This window comes from Bos indicus x Bos taurus, chromosome 25 (assembly GCF_003369695.1).
Source record: "Bos indicus x Bos taurus breed Angus x Brahman F1 hybrid chromosome 25, Bos_hybrid_MaternalHap_v2.0, whole genome shotgun sequence".
Taxonomy (NCBI): Eukaryota; Metazoa; Chordata; class Mammalia; order Artiodactyla; family Bovidae; genus Bos; species Bos indicus x Bos taurus.
In genome coordinates this window covers 34,017,295-34,036,571 of record NC_040100.1, presented here as the reverse complement: position 1 = coordinate 34,036,571, position 19,277 = coordinate 34,017,295, and the positions used below count along the sequence as shown (strand labels likewise).

General features: G+C 45.5%; 1 protein-coding gene across 2 annotated transcripts in view; it reads right to left on the bottom strand.

Moving 5' to 3' along the window:
• Positions 1-370: 370 nt before the first annotated feature.
• Positions 371-19,277, bottom strand: part of GRIN2A (glutamate ionotropic receptor NMDA type subunit 2A) — a 452,790-nt gene continuing 433,883 nt past the window's right edge. Inside the window, exons 13-15 of one of the 2 annotated variants that reach the window (XR_003508663.1) lie at positions 17,577-17,815; positions 9,133-11,792; positions 371-4,490 (exon numbers count right to left, since the gene is read on the bottom strand). Coding sequence is in view for 1 of the 2 variants with exons in the window: in XM_027527304.1 (XP_027383105.1) it covers positions 9,993-11,792; positions 17,577-17,815 (2,039 nt within the window). In the remaining variant the exon portion in view is untranslated. Of the gene's footprint in view, positions 11,793-17,576; positions 17,816-19,277 lie in introns of both variants that reach the window. The other variant, XM_027527304.1, reaches the window with a different exon arrangement.

Sequence of the window (19,277 nt, the reverse complement as noted above, 5' to 3'; positions counted from 1 at the left end):
CTGTTGCCTGGGATACGAAAAGAAAAGGAGGGCTTTAACCATGGTTTGTTTGTTTGTTTTTCTTCCCCCAGAATCATAAGTCACAGGCCTTGGTGACGTTCAGTGTGATCAGAGTCAAGACTGTGAGTGTGGAAACTGCACAGGAAGATGAGATCCAGGTGAAGGACAGTGGATCTCGCTGCTAAAGCTCGCTGCTAAAATCCTGAAGCCAAGTCTTGGGTTCTTCCCAGTTCTACGCTCCCCTCACCACTCCTCCAATGCACAGAGGGGCAAGTCAAACGATTCCCCTTTTCTACAAATACGAAGCCCATATGAAACGTTCCCAATGCCCACAACCGCAGCAGTAACAAGAACAAAGACCACAACTCCGTTTCTCATTTTCATATCAATTGGCAGAAATTATCTTTATTAGAAAAATGAAATTTTCCTGTATTTACATTTTTACACCATATGACTGGGCACTTTTGTTGCCTCGGGAGTTATGTACATACCAGTTTGCACACACATTTCAAACCCCATTCCTTAAAACAGTTGATAACACGTTGAACAAAAATAAAAGACATACTACAAGGAGACACCATAGGATATACTTCCTCTATCATAGAAAGGTGTTAAGCAAACGTGTAATTTTGTAGCTATGCTTGGAAATATTTAATACAGTTATTAGCACTTCCTCATGCAGTGGATTAAAACATGACAGATATAAACGGTTGCGGTTGGTAAGTGAACATCTTATTCCTGAATGAAGACCAGTGAGTAGAGAACACAGCTTGCTTTGGGCTCCACCAAACCAGAGATCGAGCCAGTTCTGATGTGGGTTTTCAACTGTGTTTGAATGCAGCTGTGAATGGAAACCCTCTGCATACAGACATGTGATCCTCTCCATGTTGCGTTAAAAGTGAACTCGGACACAGACCTTTCAAGCCACTTAATTAAATTTCTTTCTTGTGGGTAATGACCAGCTTGTGTATTATTAAGTGAGTCTTAAAACACAAGTGAAAGATAGTTTACCCTCTTTTTCTGTCTGAGAAGGCCATTATTTATGATGTTTATGATCTTATTCAAGCCACCGATTAACTCACCTAATTCTTTCTGAATATCTAGCTTGAAATATACAGACTATACATAAACATACACACAGACATTCTATTGTGATAAACTACATTGACTTATCCCGACTAAATAATTTGGAAAGTGTATGCTTTTAAACTTGTTTTAGCAAGGGAATGAATAAGATTAAGATTCAGAGTTAAAAACAACTGATAAAAGAAATCTTTGGGGACCCTCAGGCTTGGAAGGCATCTGAGCCATATCTAGCCATGTAATTAGTTTTTTGAGTAGTTTACTGAATTTTCTATGAAAATATTATTCTAACCTTATTTCTTATTTGAAAAAAATAAACAATTGACATTCTTTCCCAGGGAAAAAATTTAAGAAACATAAATATCAGGAGTTCTATATTCATCTTCCCAAATCCATCAAGATTTTCAAAGATGATCAACTGAATATGACCCTAAATAGTCATCTGAATCTTATTAATAAATTTCTGCCCAGGAACATTTACTTAATGGTCATGGCCCCAGAACTGTGTCTACAGACCTAATAAACTAAAGATTTTCTAAAAAAACAAAATAGGTTTAAAAAGTCAATACAGTTCATTTATTTGAATTAGCTTAACTGAGAACAGACATAATTCAATAAACCTTAGATGGCTAATGTAGAAACCTCAATCGAATTCAAAAGCTTATGACTGTTCTTCATGGAAAAGCCAACAATGTTTTTTATATTTCTGGACCTTCACTATTTGCTTAGCTATCAATATCTTTGATTTGAGCCCTTTTAAAAGCTTGAAACAGCAAAATGTCAGATCAATGAGAAGCATTTAAAATGCCAAAGACAAACTTATGTTTGCTGGAGAACAATTAACCTTATTAATTTAAAAGGCAGCTGTGGTATTGGCTACGTGTTATATTAATATCCTTTTGAAGGCTCAACTTAAATCCTTCCCAAAGGTGTGAGAGAGAATTAACTGGAGGAGGTTATGACCTAGGGCTATGGCTAATGAGGGATGTTCTCAGAATTGCCAGGATGCAAACTCATTGTTTCACGAATGTGGTATATAAGAGGGATTTATGAGTGATGATCTTGGTTTTGTCTTGTTTCTACATACTGCTGACACCTTATTGAGGAAGTTACTCTGAGAAATGACTCCATTTTCAACAATTTGGTTCCTGCTCCCTAGAGAGTTGTGTGCTTTGAAATACAGCCCCAGTGAAGAGATACCACTGGCCACATTGTTCTTTGAAGTGTTCTAGTTTATGCAAAGCTCAGCATCCCTGGGAGAATGTTGTCATGCATTTGTAGACGCAACAACAGGATCTCAAATAACTATTAAGTAACAATAACCTTTCTGTCTTCAGAGACTTTTTACTGCCAGCTTGAAATATGTAAAGGGCTAGAGAATTTCTCAGGGACTAGGACAACCTTAAGGTTAAGGTCATTTAACCTTCGGTTAATTGACCCTCTAGAGGGACTGAATCACAGAATCCCCCAGATAGACATTCCATCAAACCTCACTCAGTTTGCTTTTCTATAAAATGGTTCTACTGTGCCCCACCTCGCAGTAAATATAAATGCCAGGAGAGAGGGGTATGGCTTAGAACATGGGAGAGGGGGTTCAAGAAAGGCTTCATGGGTCATTGCCTACACAATGCATTATGCCCTACATCTTTTCAGACTCCTAGAAAGCCTGCTGGGAATATTCTGGTGCAACATTCTTTAATGAGACAAACCAAACAAGCATTGCAGTGGTTCAACAGTTATCTTAAAGTCAGTGACCAGGGGGAAAAATTCTTAATAGCTGGCCCTCAGCCATACTGATTACCAAAGCTCCTGGTCATTTATGCACAAACTCTATTTCTTATTCCCTGTCACACCTGCAAACTCTGTTCTGTCTGCTTGGCAAAGACAATCAACAGAAGGGACAGTCACTTGCAAGCAGTATCCTCTTTCTGAAAATGGGCTGGCATGCGTAGGAAGGCTTTAATGGGGCCACAAGGCAGTGTGTGTGTGTGTGTGTGTGTGTGTGTGTGGGCATGTGTGCCCGCACACATGTGAGAGCATATTATTTGCATATGTTAATGGAATTATCCCTGATGTCTACTAAGAAAAAGAAGAGATATTAGGAAGGGGATATTTAATATTAGGCACATGCTAAGTAGAGAAAATAACTCCCCAGGAACCAAAAAAGTAAGTGCTGAGTGCAAGCATACAGGGGAGAGACACAGATAGCGTTCAAGTCTCAGGAGGGGCCAATGAACAGAGGTGGGATCCTGGGAGTTCTCAACACACCCCAAAACAGACACTCATCACCTTCCTCACCACAGAGGCGGAAACTCAAGACAGAGCCCCGGGGACCTCAAAACAACACATCTCTTTTCCAGACTTCTATTCTGACCCCCTCCCCCGGAGGAGATCAGGCACTTCAAGACTATGCCTAACAATACACATTTATTAGCAGATTCTTGTGGCTGAATGAGGCTGAAACCAACCTGAATCAGTTTTCTTATCTGTAAAAGGAGAGCAATCCTACTTAGATCCCCAGGCTATTTTGAGGATCGCATTCTAGGACGTACCCAGAATACAGTCTACATGCAATGTAGATACATTTTGATATTTCCAAATTCAGGTGCTGAACCAAGGCACGTTCTTGGGATGAACGGAGACCCCAGTGTTTCAGAAATGCACAAGAACAGGATGGACAGAGAAAAAAATAAGCCCCTTCTCCACCCCACCATCTTTCTGAAATACACCTTAAATCCTTTTGCTGTCTCATCGTCCCCTTTTCTTTCCAGGCACCTGACGCATTCTTTTTGGCTAACCACAACACAGAGGCACTTGGGACTCCACAGGAATTCTCTCTACTTTCCTCCCTGATACATTTTTTACCCTGAACTATCCAAAGTACTCTTCACAAGTCAAAAACCAAACCAAACACAAAAGCTTTTTTACATCATGGTCTATTTCCCAATCCTTTGAGGATTTTTTTCCCCCCAACCTTTTCTTAAAGCACATGTCATAAAGCAGAGGTGGAAGGAGGCATGATGCGGCAAGGACTGGAGAACTGAGAGGACCCAGATCCAAGCCTGCCTGTGCAAAATCAGAGAAGGGCGAGTCTGGTCACCTGATCAATGCTCCTAGGTGTCCCGAGTGCCGTCATGGACGGGTATCTCCAGGAACAACTATATTCTCTAAAGTTACTAGGAAGTAAGTCTAGGGAAGGGATTACCTGTTTTTTTTTTTTTTTTTTTTTTTTTATCATGGAATCACATACATTTTTATCTCCTGATGAAAACCATCATTTCCAGTTTTTTCATTTGGTCTGTGTTCTCGCTTGTCTTTTGTCCTTCGGCACTGAAGTTCTAGAAGGTGCTTATGGGACGAGACTGTACTTTCTATTCCCTTTGCCTCTCCTCCATCCCAAATTGGCCCTAAAAGGAGAATGGATACTTAGTCAGCTTCCATCAGCTAATCAAGGTCCTTTGTTCATCCTTGGCTAACGAGAAATGTAACAATATAACCTCAACGGTTACTGCCAGTTTTCATCTTTGGTTTGAGATTTTAAACTATATCCTGTTATCCACTCTTCCCAGGGAATAAGTCCCTGGAAAGAGGTTTCTCTTCTCCAGCACTCTGAGGCAAGGGGTTTTGGGGGAGCTTAAAGGAAAACCAAATTCAAAGAAGGGTGCATGGGTCTGTATAAGGCAAGAGGCAAAGACAGCCAGGTCAGTTCTGTGAGGTTTTCCAGCACTGATCCTAGAGGTGTTCAGGGGAACACTCTTGAGAGAAACCTAGGGATGAGATAGCCTGGAAAGGGGAACCAAGCTAGGACTTGGACCAGGAAGTCTTGGGTTCTAGACCTGACTCTGACATTGTCAACCTGACAGTCTTAAACAGATGACTACTGCCCCTTTGCAACTGCATTTTCTCTTAATTTTCCCATCTCCTTTCTCCTTGCCCCAAGTCTTGGTGCAGTTCTATAAGTTCTGTTTTTTTAGAACTCTTGTGGGCAGACACTGTTAACTGATACTATACTGAGTATTTAAGGGCACAGAAAGAGTGTGGGTGGGCAAAGAAGAGAAGGCGTTTAAACAGGAAACGCGCCCTTCAGCGGGTTTGCAGAAATCAGGTGCGTGTCCGTATCAGCACTGTCTTCTAGAGTAACAGTGAGCAGACTGCATCCCGTACCCCTAACCCGATATTTTTTATGTAAGGGGCCAAGAACTCCAACACACAAATGCCACTTGGGTTCTATTATCCTCCCTAGAACTGAGATTATTAAAAAAAAATAGTGCCCTCTTCACAGAAGTATCATCCCATCAATAACCAGCATGGGTTTTCCATGTGTTCATATCCTTATCATCATTTAAATTTTAACATAAACTTTACATTATATACAACTTTATTTGGATAATACACGTACGTGTAAATTGTAGAAAACAAGCATGTATATTATATACATGTGTACCCGAGCATTGATATTCACAGGATAAGTGCATTTGGACATCTCCGATCTCCATCAAGGGCCAAGCTGACCTCATCTGATACAATTAGATAGGAGCATACAACAATGTAAAGGGGTTGAATGCAAAAGGGCAACTGCATACTGGGGGAACTTGTCAAGTCAAAATTCCAGGTAACCTTTCATTAAACACTTCCAACACGGTTTACCAAGAGAAGATGGGGCATCTGGAAAGGTCTTATTTTGTCTCAAGGGAAAATAAACACTGCTTTTGGAATGCAAATTGCCTTGAACTCATATTAAATACCAACCACTGAGTTTAGCTTTCACCTATTAAGTTCGGGGAGTTTTTTTGTTGTTGGTTTTCCCCTTGAAGTCCAATTATGTCTGTTCTAGCTGTGCTTCATGCAAACAGGCACCATTTCAGAAGCAATTCATGTTCCCCTTTGAAGAATTCATAAACAACAGCTCTACACGAAGAAACAGTATAGGGTTTGCATAAAGTTAACGAATACATTCAGCTCTTCTGAAAGATATTTAGGTTTCTCAACTTAGTATTTATTTAGGTCTTAAACCCCGCAACGGATTTCAGTGCAAGGCATTGATTATATGACAACTGATTATTAAGGCTGGACTTTTTTAGGTTTAAAGGAGATAAATTTTTAATCACCATTTAATTAACACCAACTTTTGCTTTTATTTTTGATTAGCAATTCCATTTGCAAAGAATTCGGGGCATTTGTCATTTCCTGAGAAAGATGCAGAATATTAAATACACATCAGGGGTAGACATATCAAATAGAATAAACAATGTTTGAACGCACGGCTGCCGTGAGTCTTTGACTAATTAACTGCCTTGGCTGGAGTCCCATTTAAGTGAAACTATTTCATTTGTAAACAAGGTGTAATTTTATTTTTTCTCCCCTGAAAATAAGTGTGAATTGATTTGACTGAGTTTGCTGCAAAGGATGAATGTTAATGCTTTTGTCGGAAAACCTAAGTACGAACGCTTCTCAGGCACCTTAACGAAACAGGGAAGAGAAAACCAGGTACGGTCCACGAGACAGTGCCGGCTAAAAGAATGCAATGCGATTTGCAAAGGACACAAGCGTAATGAGTAGGACGATTGTAATCCCACGCCTCTCATGGAAGCCTCACTGGCAAAAAAGCAGACCCACTGACATCTCACCGTATAGAGCACTAAAACCTGGGATGGCCTAGGAACCTGCAGATGTAAGGATAATGGAAACAATTTTCCAGAAACCCAAAGGTTGCCCAGAGTAGACCCTGCATCCCAGAAGACTCTCCTTTTACACAGAACATTTTAAGTTGGTTGCACATGTGCACTATAACCTATCTGGGTCCTTCTCAAGTGGAGAAAACCATTAAGAGTTAATGTAGCATCACGACGGACACCGGCTTCGACTTTGAGTCAGACGAAACTCAGGCACGCCTTTGAGGTCAGAGATCCTGGATCCTCGGCATCAACAAATCTAAGGACTCAGAGCTGAGACGTGTCTGAGGAATCTTCTGTAATGGACCCATAGTTCAGGGCATCCCCTGTAATTCTTATCACCTCCTGTCCTGAAGGTGTGATTTACCTCTGGATGTTATACTCCTGCTACTCTTTCCCAAAAGAATTGAAAGACTTGACTGGCCTTCTAATAGCCTGACATCACTATCTTTCAGTTGGAAAATGACCATCAATCAATGGTCGGTTGTCTTATGTTTGGGATCATCACTATTAGGCGTCAGTGAATCTATGGAGGAAGGAAATGATGTGTTTACTACATAGCATCCAATTCTAGCTATTTCTTTTTTAAAAAACCCTTTCGCTATTAGAGGAAGGGTATACTTTTTTCTCTTTTTTTGGCTACATTGCTGTCGATTCTTCCCAAAGCCATATATTTAGTTTCTATACCCAGAGAGGTATGGGGTTAACAGCAGAACTGATGTTGTTATTAGAAGAAGGCTTTTTGATCTATGGGGTCATTCCAAGTGTAATTCTTACTCTCCCTGGAGATCTCTGCCACCTTTGGCAGCTCCTTGGTTTTGAGGAGACACTGGAGAAAGACAGATAGCCTCTTTAGATTGGTGATATACCACAGCTATCTTCTGGGAAGACTTCAATTCATTTTGTGTCAAGACATGACACTTGTGAGGAAATGGAAGTGATCCTGGCTGGGGGCGTACAGGTCTGAAAAGCAGTGGAAGGGCAAAGGCAGAACATGGTAAAAGATGATACGATCATAGGTGTGCATGAGAGTAGAGATTGGGGGGCTATTCCGAGTTCTTTAATCTAGGCTTCTCCCTTGCTGGAGAAGCAAAGTTGCAACATCCAAACAATAAAATGCAACATTCAAGTGTATTCATCTTTGGTACTTTATCAGCCCCTTCTGCCTGTCCATCTCAAAGACTTCCACTGGCTCCCTCTGCCTCTCTCCCATGGACCCTGAACTTCTCAGCCACCACTTTTCATCATTATAGGAATATGGTAGATCAGGTGTCCTATCTCAAAGATGGAGCCATTCAATGACTCCTCAAGCTCTAAGAGAATTATTCCCGGCACCTGCCCACTCACAGGAAATCACTGCCTACAAGACAGAACACGGCGGGATTCTAAGACACGGGTTAACTTTTCAAGCTGTCATTCTGCCCCCTCCTCCAAGAGCCCAGGGCAAAATGCAGGAGGAAACCAGGGAATGGTCCAGCTAGTTTGCGTTAGCCTAGGGCTTCTGTAACAGGACACCAACACAGATCCAGGGACCATGCAAATCAGGTGGCTACTTACCCCAGACATCTCAGGGACATTCATGTATTTAAAACACGCTAATTACTAGATTTGAACTGTATAAAATATGTAATGAATGTTGTTTGTGGTTTTTATCATGTTTAATTGTGTTTAATTTTTAAACTAGAAAATTGTTTTGGTGAAGCGTCGTAATATAACAACTTGCTTGTCATTTGCAGGGCCACACTGAATGCACAGGGTGGTGTGCTGAGATCTTCTCGTGTGTCAAGATTCCCCAGCCTTGCCCCCACAGTGGACAAAAATGAGTATCATTTCCTATCATTTTTGCACAGGTTTGAGGCAAGTGAGAAGGGAATGATGGAAGTGGCTCGGAAATGACAAATACCTTGAGGAATTTTGCGAGTTCTGTTGGTGCTGGTGAGGCAGTTGGCCTTCAACAGAGCGACTATTTCAGAAGAGAGGAATCACTCGTCCCACTAAAGATTATCCACAATTGGGAGGATGCTCAGGGTAGATACATGAGTGTCTCTCCTGTTTTGAAGGCTGTTGATTTAAGGAGGTTGGAGCGGGGACACGTGTTGGGCCGAATTTCAGAACGGGTTAAGGAAGATCGCCCTACAGCCACACTGGCCTTTAGCAAGACAGATGGCATTTTACTTCTTAGAGATCACAGCACACATGTGGCCGCTGGCACGTGCCCCCACACTCACCATGCTGGGAACAGCAACACACACTTAAACGTCACTGCGGCGATTCGGGGGACTGAACAAGTGAAGGTTCCTGGAGGGAGGGGGAGAGTAACAGATACTATACAACCCTGAGTCATCACCAGAGGAGGGGGAAACGCAAACTTACGTACACAGGAGTCTTCGGGATCAACTACAAGGGCCGCTGCGTCATAGATGGAAGATCCACACTTACGGTATTGAAGACACACGTGTGAGTCTGTGCAGCTCTGAGCAAGACCACCGAAGCCAAGGGTGAGAGAGTGTCTGTGAAATACACAAATGGACATCCAAAGAGACTCTTGTCGTTCTCTGCCTGAGGGTCCTCCTGGGCCTTTTACTCCATGTGTCTTGGAAATGGACTACGAGGAAGCTAGCAGAGTGAACCACGGACACGAGGGTTTGCTATCCTCTGGGGGAGCCTGGAGTTCTGGGTGGGGTTGGGCCGGGGCCATCAAGGGAGGCAGAACAATAAAGCTGAACTGCTTAGAAAGCCGAACTTCCTAATCTCTGGCACACTCCATCTCGCTCCAGTGTGGATGCATTCTTGTTTTATTTTGTGACAGGTTTACACGCATACCATATTGCTTATTCTGTATCAGAGAAACCGTGAGGCATTTCTGATGAGGAAATTACAGGGTGGGCTGGTCTTAATGGAATTTGGAATATAGGAAATCGTCACATGACCACTGGCATCCGATGCGTCATTATTGCGACATACCTGGTGGGCATGTCCAGGAGACTCGCCCTGGTGTGGATTGGTTTTTGGTTAAGGACTCACCTATCTGGGCTCTGGCGTGCTCAGCACACACCTCACAAGATTCCTTGAGTGGAAGACTACGGCTTGGAGCCATGTGCAAAAGAACCAACTGAAAAATACCTTCCTAAATCCTCTTCCTCTGGTCAGGGCACTACTGGGGCATCCATCATTTACCCGTCCAGACATTGGCCATTAGGTATGTTTCCCTATAAATATAAACATTAATGGAAGGTTTTAAACATCAGATTCGATACTAGGCATTTTCTTGTACACACGTCTATTGCTGCAGGAGTTTAAAACCCTGGGGGCAGAGTACATATTATTCTTATTTGCAGCATAAGGCATAACATGCTCTGAAATATACACGTCGCTATGGCCTCTACTGTCCCTGGAACAGTATGACGCCGTCGACCTCAAGGACGAGCGGAGATAGCCATCATTCGCAGCCTGGGACGGCAGCGAGTGTTTGTAAGGGTCCGAGGGGCACCTCCCGATCACTAAGCGTTGGTCATCCCCATAGGAGTGGAGGAAAGGGTTCTCGGAGGTGTGGTCCGGCAAGAGGGACTTGCTCCGCTTGCCGACCTCCAGGCCCTGGGGGAAAAGGGAACCCTTGTTCCCCGCGAGTTTGCTGGAGGGGACGCTAAAGAGACTCCCGTACAGGTTTCCCTCCAGGAGTCGTTCGCGGTCCTTGAGGCTGATGCTCCGGGAGGGCCTGCTAGGGTCCACCTCCCTGGGTTTGTCGAGGATGTTATCGTAGGAGTGCTGCCGGCTGATCCTCAGCTTGTTCTTCTGGAGTTGGAGGGCGCTGTTCGGGGCCCAGTCCTGCTGGTAGACCTCCTCCTGGGCGGCGGGGTTCCCCGTCTCCTGAAGCATCTGGTCCTCGTCGATGTCGTAGAGGTTCCCCATCCGCAGGCAGGCATCGCACTTGAAGGGGGACCGCACTGTGAAGTGGCCCGCGTAGGTGGGCAGGTTGGACAGGCAGCTCCGGCAGTGCGTGGAGTTCTGGCGGTACCGATCGCTGCCCTCGCTGTGCGGGGAGCTCTTGTCTTTCAGGCTGAAGTGCTTGGAGTAGAGTTTGTATGGCTCATTGTTGGGGAGCACGTCCTCCTCATGCAGGGCATTCCGGTTAAGGGGCAGCGTGGAATCCCCCTTGCGGAAGCTCTCGCTGCGCTCCTGGTAGGTGTCAGGGAAGTCCACGTTCTCAGGGAGGGCCATACTTTCCACAAACGAGGGTGGGTCGAGGTGGAAACTGGGCTCTTTCTCGCCATCAATGGTGTAGATCTTGTCCCTGGGCGAGCTCGCTTTGGTCTTCAGGTAGGAGCGCTCCGCCTCGCTGCAGTCCTTGGGGTACTTGGAGGCCATGGACCTCTTGAAGTTGTCCTTGGCCTTGTGGTTCTTATTGTTGTCGGGCTCCCGGTGGCACGTGGCCCGGCTTGACGTTTCGGAGACGTCTGAGTGGGCCACTTCTTCAGGAAGGTACCGAGGACTCTTCAGGGAGTGGGTCCTGTTCTCCACGGGCCCCTCGTCCCTCTGGGAGATGGGGTTCTGGGTCAGGGAGTCTTGGCGGATCGACTCCATTGATTTTTTCCAAAGCTGCCGGGGCCTGGAATTCCCTTTGGACTCCGTGCTGACAGCCACCTCCACTGTATTGGGGTTGGACTCATTGAGAGTCAGAGGATGCTGTCCCTGGAACACATAATTGTTGAGGTTGTCCTTGTGCCTGTTGGCCACGAAGGTCTGGAGTTCGTTCATGTTGTCCCCGAAGATGCTGTCTTTCCCCTGGAAGGACCGGTTGTCTGAGTAGACCAGGTTGCCCTTATCTGAAACCATGTCCACGATGAGGGAGCCTCGTTGGATGAAGTCCGCAGCTCTCTTGGGGGAATCCATCCTTGAGGAGTTCATGTTGGACAAGTTGGAGATGTTTTTGGCAGATCGAAGGAGTTTTAACATGTTGCTCTGGGATCCGGTCAGGTTGAAGTCCGGAGACTTCTTCTTTTCTTCAATGTGCACTCCGTGAATGCAGCTGTAGATGCCCTGTGGGGAGGAATGGAAAACACCATTAGCAGCATCGGGGACATGAAATCGTGTCACACCTGAACTCTATCTGCAAAGGAGAGACATAGGCGCCCTGGAGAAACAGTGAAATGCAACCTGAATCTTGATAACGTTCTTAAGTGTATGAGACCAGTGGCAGAGCATCAGACTTCCCTTGTCTCTCTCTCTGATTATCTGATTTAGATTATCAAGATTATCTGACACTTTTGCCAATAGTCATACATGGAATTTGAGGAAAAAATATCCTCTAATCCTCATACAACTGGGCTTCCCAGGTGGAGCAGTAGTAAGAATCTGCCTGCAATGCAGGAGATGTAGGTTTGATCCCTGGTTTGGGAAGATCCCCTGGAGTAGGAAATGGCAACCCACTCCAGTATTCTTGACTGAGAAATCCCATGGACAGAAGAGTCTGGGGGGCTAGAATCCATGTGGTCACAAAGAGTCAGACATGACTTAGAGACTGAATAACAACAACTAAAACGGAACAATCAGGTCCAGGCTTTAGCGTTTGACCTGGTTCTCCTGAGACTGACAGGGGTCTGGCCCAAGAAGGGGGTTGTGAAAGGGATGCAGAAGCTGCTGCTGACTCTGGGGTAAACTCGTGGGAAGGATGTGTGAGAAGTGTGGACTCTGATGACAGCGGCCCATTGATCCCCACGGTAGGGACGCTCAGAACCCATAGGGATGCTCATGTAACTGTGACAGCCACCACTGTTTGCCCTCCTGCATCTTTCTTGTTTTCTAGAGACAGTGTCCACTGCGTCAAGAGTAAACAGCAAAGCCTACAGTTATGTGTTTGAGCATCTCTTCCTCCAACCTTTCCACCCCAGGCTGCAGGATGAAGGCTGCCCAGGACAAGGTGACGGCCCTTCTCACCTTCCTGCAGCCTTGCCTCTTGTCTCCTTTTCTAGGCCCTGAGTGGTCTCTTTCCCTGCCAGGAGGCAGCGTCTCCTTTTTGTTTCTGAGGCTGCTGGATGTCAAAATGTACAAACGTATATTTCACATAGAGCAGGGCTTTTGAATCTTTTATGCTAACTTAAGCTTTCCCTGACCAATTCGGTGATGTAATAGTCTCATATGCTAACCTAGAGGGACTCTGCTATATTGGGTGAAAATCAGTGTGTCTCCTACATGTCTGAATCAGCCAAGATCAGAGCCTTTTCTTCCTGTTGTTAGCACTGTGAGAACATTAGCTTTTACATGTTTTTCTAACTTTGCAATTTTATTTTAATGAGCTTCTGTCTCCCTTTTAGAGATTTTGAGAACTCGCCTCCAACCTCCCCCATCAGAGTGGTGTGCTCCCGCCTGCCGAGATGAGCTCGTTGTCTCTGTATTTGCAGGAGGCCCTCAGAAGCGGCTGGGGAGCTGAGCAATGTTTCAAGAGCTGGGAGGGTGGTGGCTGACTGCTTTTTCTCATCCCTGGTTTCCCCTAGGGCTCACATGACACAGCTAAGGCAGTTCCCAGGTGCAGATCTGCCTGGCAAAGCCTCGGGAAGGAGTCAACATGATGGGGGCCTGTACCCCAGGTTGGGTTGGTGGGGGTTCTCCAACTGAGTTGACTCATCTTCCAGATGGGCTGATGGGGAGGTGGGAGTGTGTATTACAGAAGGGTGGGAAGAGTCAGAGGCCAGAAGCCCACTGGAGATGAGCCCCAGCGTCATCTGTTACTAGCTCTGCAATCTTGGCTATGTCACTACATCTTTTTGAGCCTCAAGTCCCACATCTGTAAAATGGGAATCATACACTCTAAGGTGGATGTCAGGGCAAGATCTGAAAATGCAAGCAGAGCACCTCACGTGGACGGGGCTCTGTGAATGCGAGTGGGTGAGCTGCTCTACCATTCCCGTTGTGCCCCTCCTGCTTGTCACCCCTCCCCTCTGTCCTCTCACACAGTGGCCCCGTGATCAGAGCTGTAGGAAATGGGTGCTACCCTTTACTACTGCACATTAGCTCTGGAAAGTCATCATGGCTTTCTGATTCCATATGCTGCCCAAACCCTACCTTGGAAGGCAAATCCCTGGGCTGGGGTTTCTTTCTTCCCTGCAGAGGTCTTCCTTTCCTCCTCTCTAGTATTCATAGACTCCAGCTACCTTTTATGGCTTGTGTAAGTGATATGCCCTCTCGGCCCCACGATGGGTTCAGATGAAGGGAGCACTGCAGACTCAACATGCTGTTCCAGACAACTGGCTCTGTCCATCCTCCAACTCCCAGAGGACCCTGACCACTCAGAGCATTCTCAGTGGGGCCTGAGCACGACTGTCCTCCTTGGTTCCTTGGCACCTGGGCCTGATGCCTAAAGTTTCTGGTATCCTCTGCTTATTTGTGTCCCCCCAGCCTTCCAATTCATGTATTGAGATCCCAGCTCCCAAAGGTGATGTATTAATAGTAGGTAGGTGCTTAGGTCATGAGGTCCAAGGTGGGGCCTTTGGAAGGAGCACTTCTTATAAAAGAGACTCACAGAGCCCCTTCAACACAAGGGGACATCTGCAACATAGAAGAGGGCCCTCACCCCACCATGCTGACACCCTGATCTAGGATGTCCAGCTTCCAGAACTGTGAGTGTCACATTTTTATTGTTGATGAGGCACCCAGCATGTGGTAATTTGTTAGAGCAGCTGGAATAGCCCAAGACTATTGTTGTTATTTGCTGAGTTGTGTCTGATTCTTTTGCGACCCCATGAACTGTAGCCACACGAGGCTCCTCTGTCCATGGAATTCTCCAGGCAAGAATACTACAGTGGCTTGCCATTTCCTCCTCCAGAGCATCTTCCCGACCCAGGGATCGAACCTCTGTCTCCCGCACCTCCTGCATTGGCAGATGGATTCTTTACCACTGAGCCACCTGGGAAGCCCCGGCTAAGACGGTGTATCACTTCTATTCTGTCGTCCCCACTGCAGGCCAGCCAAAAGCTGCCTCAAGCTCTCCTCTGAGCTCTCTGGAAGGATATCATGCTTTCCACCTCCTTTGTCTCTGGCTTTGCCATGTGTCCCATTCCTCACATCTCAGGAGACAACCATAGCGGTTCTCTTTGCTGATGACAGTGAATATTTTTTTTTATATATAATGAAAAGGACAGTGTTTTGGAGAGGAAACAAAAGTTAAAAGCATCCCACAGAAGAGAAGATGCCTTTTTTGTAAGTCATAATGGACAAAAGTCACAGCTATGGGAGAAGCTTGGTTCTAATGTAAAATAAATGACTCTCTGAGTTCTGGCCTCTGCCCTTGGCCATTGCAAAAGGGCAGGCATCTCAGGTTTGTGTCCCGTGGGACATGGGGTCCTCTCTCCACTAGGGAGGGGGAGATGGAAGTTCAGGTCCTGGCTTGTCAAGGACACAACACAGCAATGCTGCATTGAGTTCCTCCTTCATGCCTGTCCCTCAAGAGGCTTGGAACGGGAGGAGTGAGGGGTTTAGTTCATTTCTCAGAATAACAGTCCTCACTTGGCTTCCTTAATGATATTTCGGACAGAAGGAGAGCTCTTTCAAAAACAAGCAGAATTTACCAGTAAAGGCAATTGTGTGCATTCGCTCATGGCAATCCCAGAATCATTTAGATATGGAAAGCCTTCAGTAATTGGCAGAGAGAATTAGCTTAAAGTTGGCTTAATACCTAGCTACATGCATGCACATTGTTATTTTTAAACAATCTGTGTGTTTAGATGCCATCAAGCTAATTAGGAAATATGTATTTGCATAGAACTCAAGTTTAGTTGCCACTGAATGGAGAAAATAAATCCTCCTGACTAAGCCTGTGTGTACCTTCTGGATCTCTTAAAACCACCAAACCCCAAGAACACATAAATTCCTCTTTAAATGATTGTTTTCCCAGTAAACATTAGCATCTAAAACTAGATGCTTCTAACTACATATTTTTCACCATGTTTCAAACCTTAATTTGTTCAATTCTTTCAGAGTAAAACAAATTCCAAGGCGAGTAAATGGGAGAAATAGATAAATAGACAGATGGATAAATGAATGAATGGATGGACAGATGGATGGACAGACAGATGACATTGATTATCAGATAGATAGATAATATTATACTGCGTTGGCAGATCAGTGAACAATATGTATGTGTGTAAAGTGAAAGTGTTTGTGTCAGTTGTGTCTAACTCTGCGACCCCATGGAAGGTAGCCCACCAGGCTCCTCTGTCCATGGCATTCTCCAGGCAAGAATACTGGAGTGGGTTGCCATTTCCTTCTCCAGGGGATCTTCCTGACCCAAGAATTGAACCTGGGTCTCCTACATGGCAGGCAGGTTCTTTACCATCTGAGCTACCAGGGAAGCCCCCTATACTGTGCTGGAAGATCAGTAAACGATACATGTATATGCTTTTATCTGATGCAAGTACGCGACTAGCTTGTGTTGAACAGATAAACGCCGTTCAGTTGTGTGCATATATATGTGTGTGGTATGATTTGCATCAAATCTCTTATTTTGCTTGTATTTGATGTCTGTTGCTTGTGTAAGACTGTGGGCCCAGGCTGTTACTACACCACCTAGAGTCAGATCCTGGCTCGGGCAAGGCTGAGCGGTGTTGGGTAATTCCTCCTAACCTTATAACTGTGAGTTTCTCCAACTCTAGGACCATATCAGTACGGACCTCATAGAAGTGGTTTGTAGGTTAAATGAGAGGAAGAGTATAAAGTCCTTCCATGGTGCCTGGGAAATAAATGTGTCCCCCAGATAGAAGCACTTTCCACGACCGTCATTGTGATGAATGCATCTCACCATGTACCTGTGTACGGCCACACACATGTGCCATGCTGTGCAGCACGCAAGGAGATTTCTGCGGCTTATACGTGAGTGCACTGACTACGGCATGCGTACTCTGCGCTGCTGTTTACGTCGGGCTGAACGTGTATTTTGTTTTCTGTTTGAAGTGTGTGCGTTTTCTCGTGGTTCTTCAAGCCTCTGTTTCATTTCAGGCTCTGTTGCATCAAACGTGTTCTTGTGGTGTGTTATCTGTGTACACACATGGCATTGCATCGTGATTCTGTTTGGTCACATGTGATCTCATTGAAGGCATGCAAATGTTGTAGCATGCTGCACAGGAATTTTAATAACATCCTAGAGCATATCCGGGTGCTCGTCAGGGAGGCCGCTGACTGGCTATGCTTAGCCCATGTGTTTTGGTGTTTTTTTTTCTAGTTTTCAATGGAATTAGTTACTAGCATTTAAAAATTGAGGGACATCCCTGTTCATCCAGTGGTAAAGAATCCCCACTTCTGTTGCAGGGGGCACGGGTTTGATCCCTGGTTGGGGAAATAAGATCCTGCCTGGCTCACAGTACAACCAAAAAATTTTAAATAAAAATGGAAAGTTTTCCTGTATAATCAGATGGCCATTTTCTCCTATAAAAACTGAAAATTGGCCTTGCCTTCCGCTAAGACCATCCTCAGCAAGAGCAGAGAATCATCATCTCCTTTGGGTTTGCCACACTCTGTCATATTTTACCACAGTCTCCATTGCTCTCTCTCCTTGACACCCAGGCTCAGCTGCTATTTTTCATTCCATTTGTGCTATTTTTCTCAGGCCCGGCCTGCCTTATTCATTCACCTTCCATTTCTGGCTTGCACGGTCATCTGGCTCATGAACACAGAACCCAGTGTCCTTTCCACACATCCGAGAAGGGATGGTGAGTGAGGGGAGGGTGTGCAGACCCCCCACCCCCTGCCCAGGGGTCCCAAAGCACTCTGGGCGCCCCCGTGCTTTTCTGGACCTGCCTGCTGCAGAGAGAAGAAGCCATCGGGGATACTGACCCTGCTGATGGAGAAGAGCAGGCCCGGCCGGTCGGAGCAGACGCCCGTGAAGCAGAAGCGCAGCTTCCAGTAGAAGAGATGCTCCCAGATGAAGGTGATGAGGCTGAGCGCCATGGCGGCCGCCAGCATGTAGAACACGCCTGCCATGTTGTCGATGTCCAGCTGGCTGCTCATCACCTCGTTCTTCTCGTTGTGGCAGATCCCCGTGAGCCACAGCGTCTCCAGCTCCTCCATCTCCCCTGGACGGAAGACAAGAGCCACAGGCAGTGAGGAGCAGGGCCCGTGCCACGGGGCGGACACCCCTGCGCTTGCGGCAGACACGTGTGACTTACAGCTGCACAACCTCAAGGGGAGGGACTGAGCTCCGCATTCACTCCCTGGTCAGCTGAAGATAACGATGGCAATACCTATGTAACATCGTTGTAGGAGAATGAACTGAGATCCTGTCTAGAGAGAATTTGGCGTAGTCCCTGAATCTCTCTCTCTTTTTTTTGGTCATTATTATAATGTTCTTCCCACCCTGCTTTGGGCTTCCCTGGTGGCTCAGACAGTAAAGAATCCACCTGCAGTGCAGGAAACCTGGGTTCAATCCCTGGATTGGGAAGATCCTCTGGAGGAGGGCATGGCAAAACCCACTCCAGTATTCTTGCCTGGAGAATCCCATGTACGGAGGAGACTGGTGGGCTACAGTCCATGGGGTTGCAAAGAGCCAGACACGACTGAGTGGCTAAGCACACAGCACCCTGCTTTTCTGTATCCCCACCCCCAACACCCACCCAAGCCTAGAACAGGACATGGGATAAGCTGGCAGTAGGCGGCCGTGGGAAGACTTGCATTCTTGTCATGACTCCATCACTGACTGGCTGTGTTACCTCAGAGCCACAGTGATCCTGTCCGTGAAATGGGTGGAATAATAGTGCATACTCCCTGCAGTTCTAGGGAAGATCAAAGGAGCTCACATATGCAAAATTCGTAAATGTAGTGCCTGGCTCCTGGCAAGTTCTCCTAAATAGTAGCCTGCAAGGGTTGTTGTCCAGGAAGCACCCAGCACAGAGCCTGGTACACGTTTGTACAGGAAGTATACACCAGTCATTTCTTTGTTTAGAGCATCAAAGATTATTCCCAAAAGTCACCTCAAGCAAGGTACTTAGGGCACGGAGTGTTCCTTGCAAAGAAACAACCCAATCGCTTCTAAAGGGCCCCTTGCAAACTACATACTTCCCCACTTTGGCAGGCAACTGAAAAAGCAGGTGGGGTTTTCAATGGAGAAAAAAAAAAAAAGCATTATTTTGTCTCTCTTTTATGTGTATTTTATCCAGTTGCCATTTAGGAGGAAATTCTCTGGTCTAAATGTCTAGTAATTATACTAACTGTCTAGCAATTCACTAACCATTGTGCTTAGACTATGATTCAGGCCTTTAAAAGTTATCCTTCAAACACAGTGAAAATCAAAAACGATGCCTAGAATGGTAAGTGAAGAGTAGGACTAATATTGTATATGCATGTGATCTCTAAGATATAAAAGATAGACATATAGGATTAAGAAATACAAATGACTATGTATAAAATAGGTCCACAAGAAGGATATATTGTACAGCACAGGGGAATGTAGCCATTATTTTGTAATAGCTTTAAGTGGAGTATAATCTATAAAAATATTGAATCATTACATTGTACACTTTAATATAACATTGTAAATCA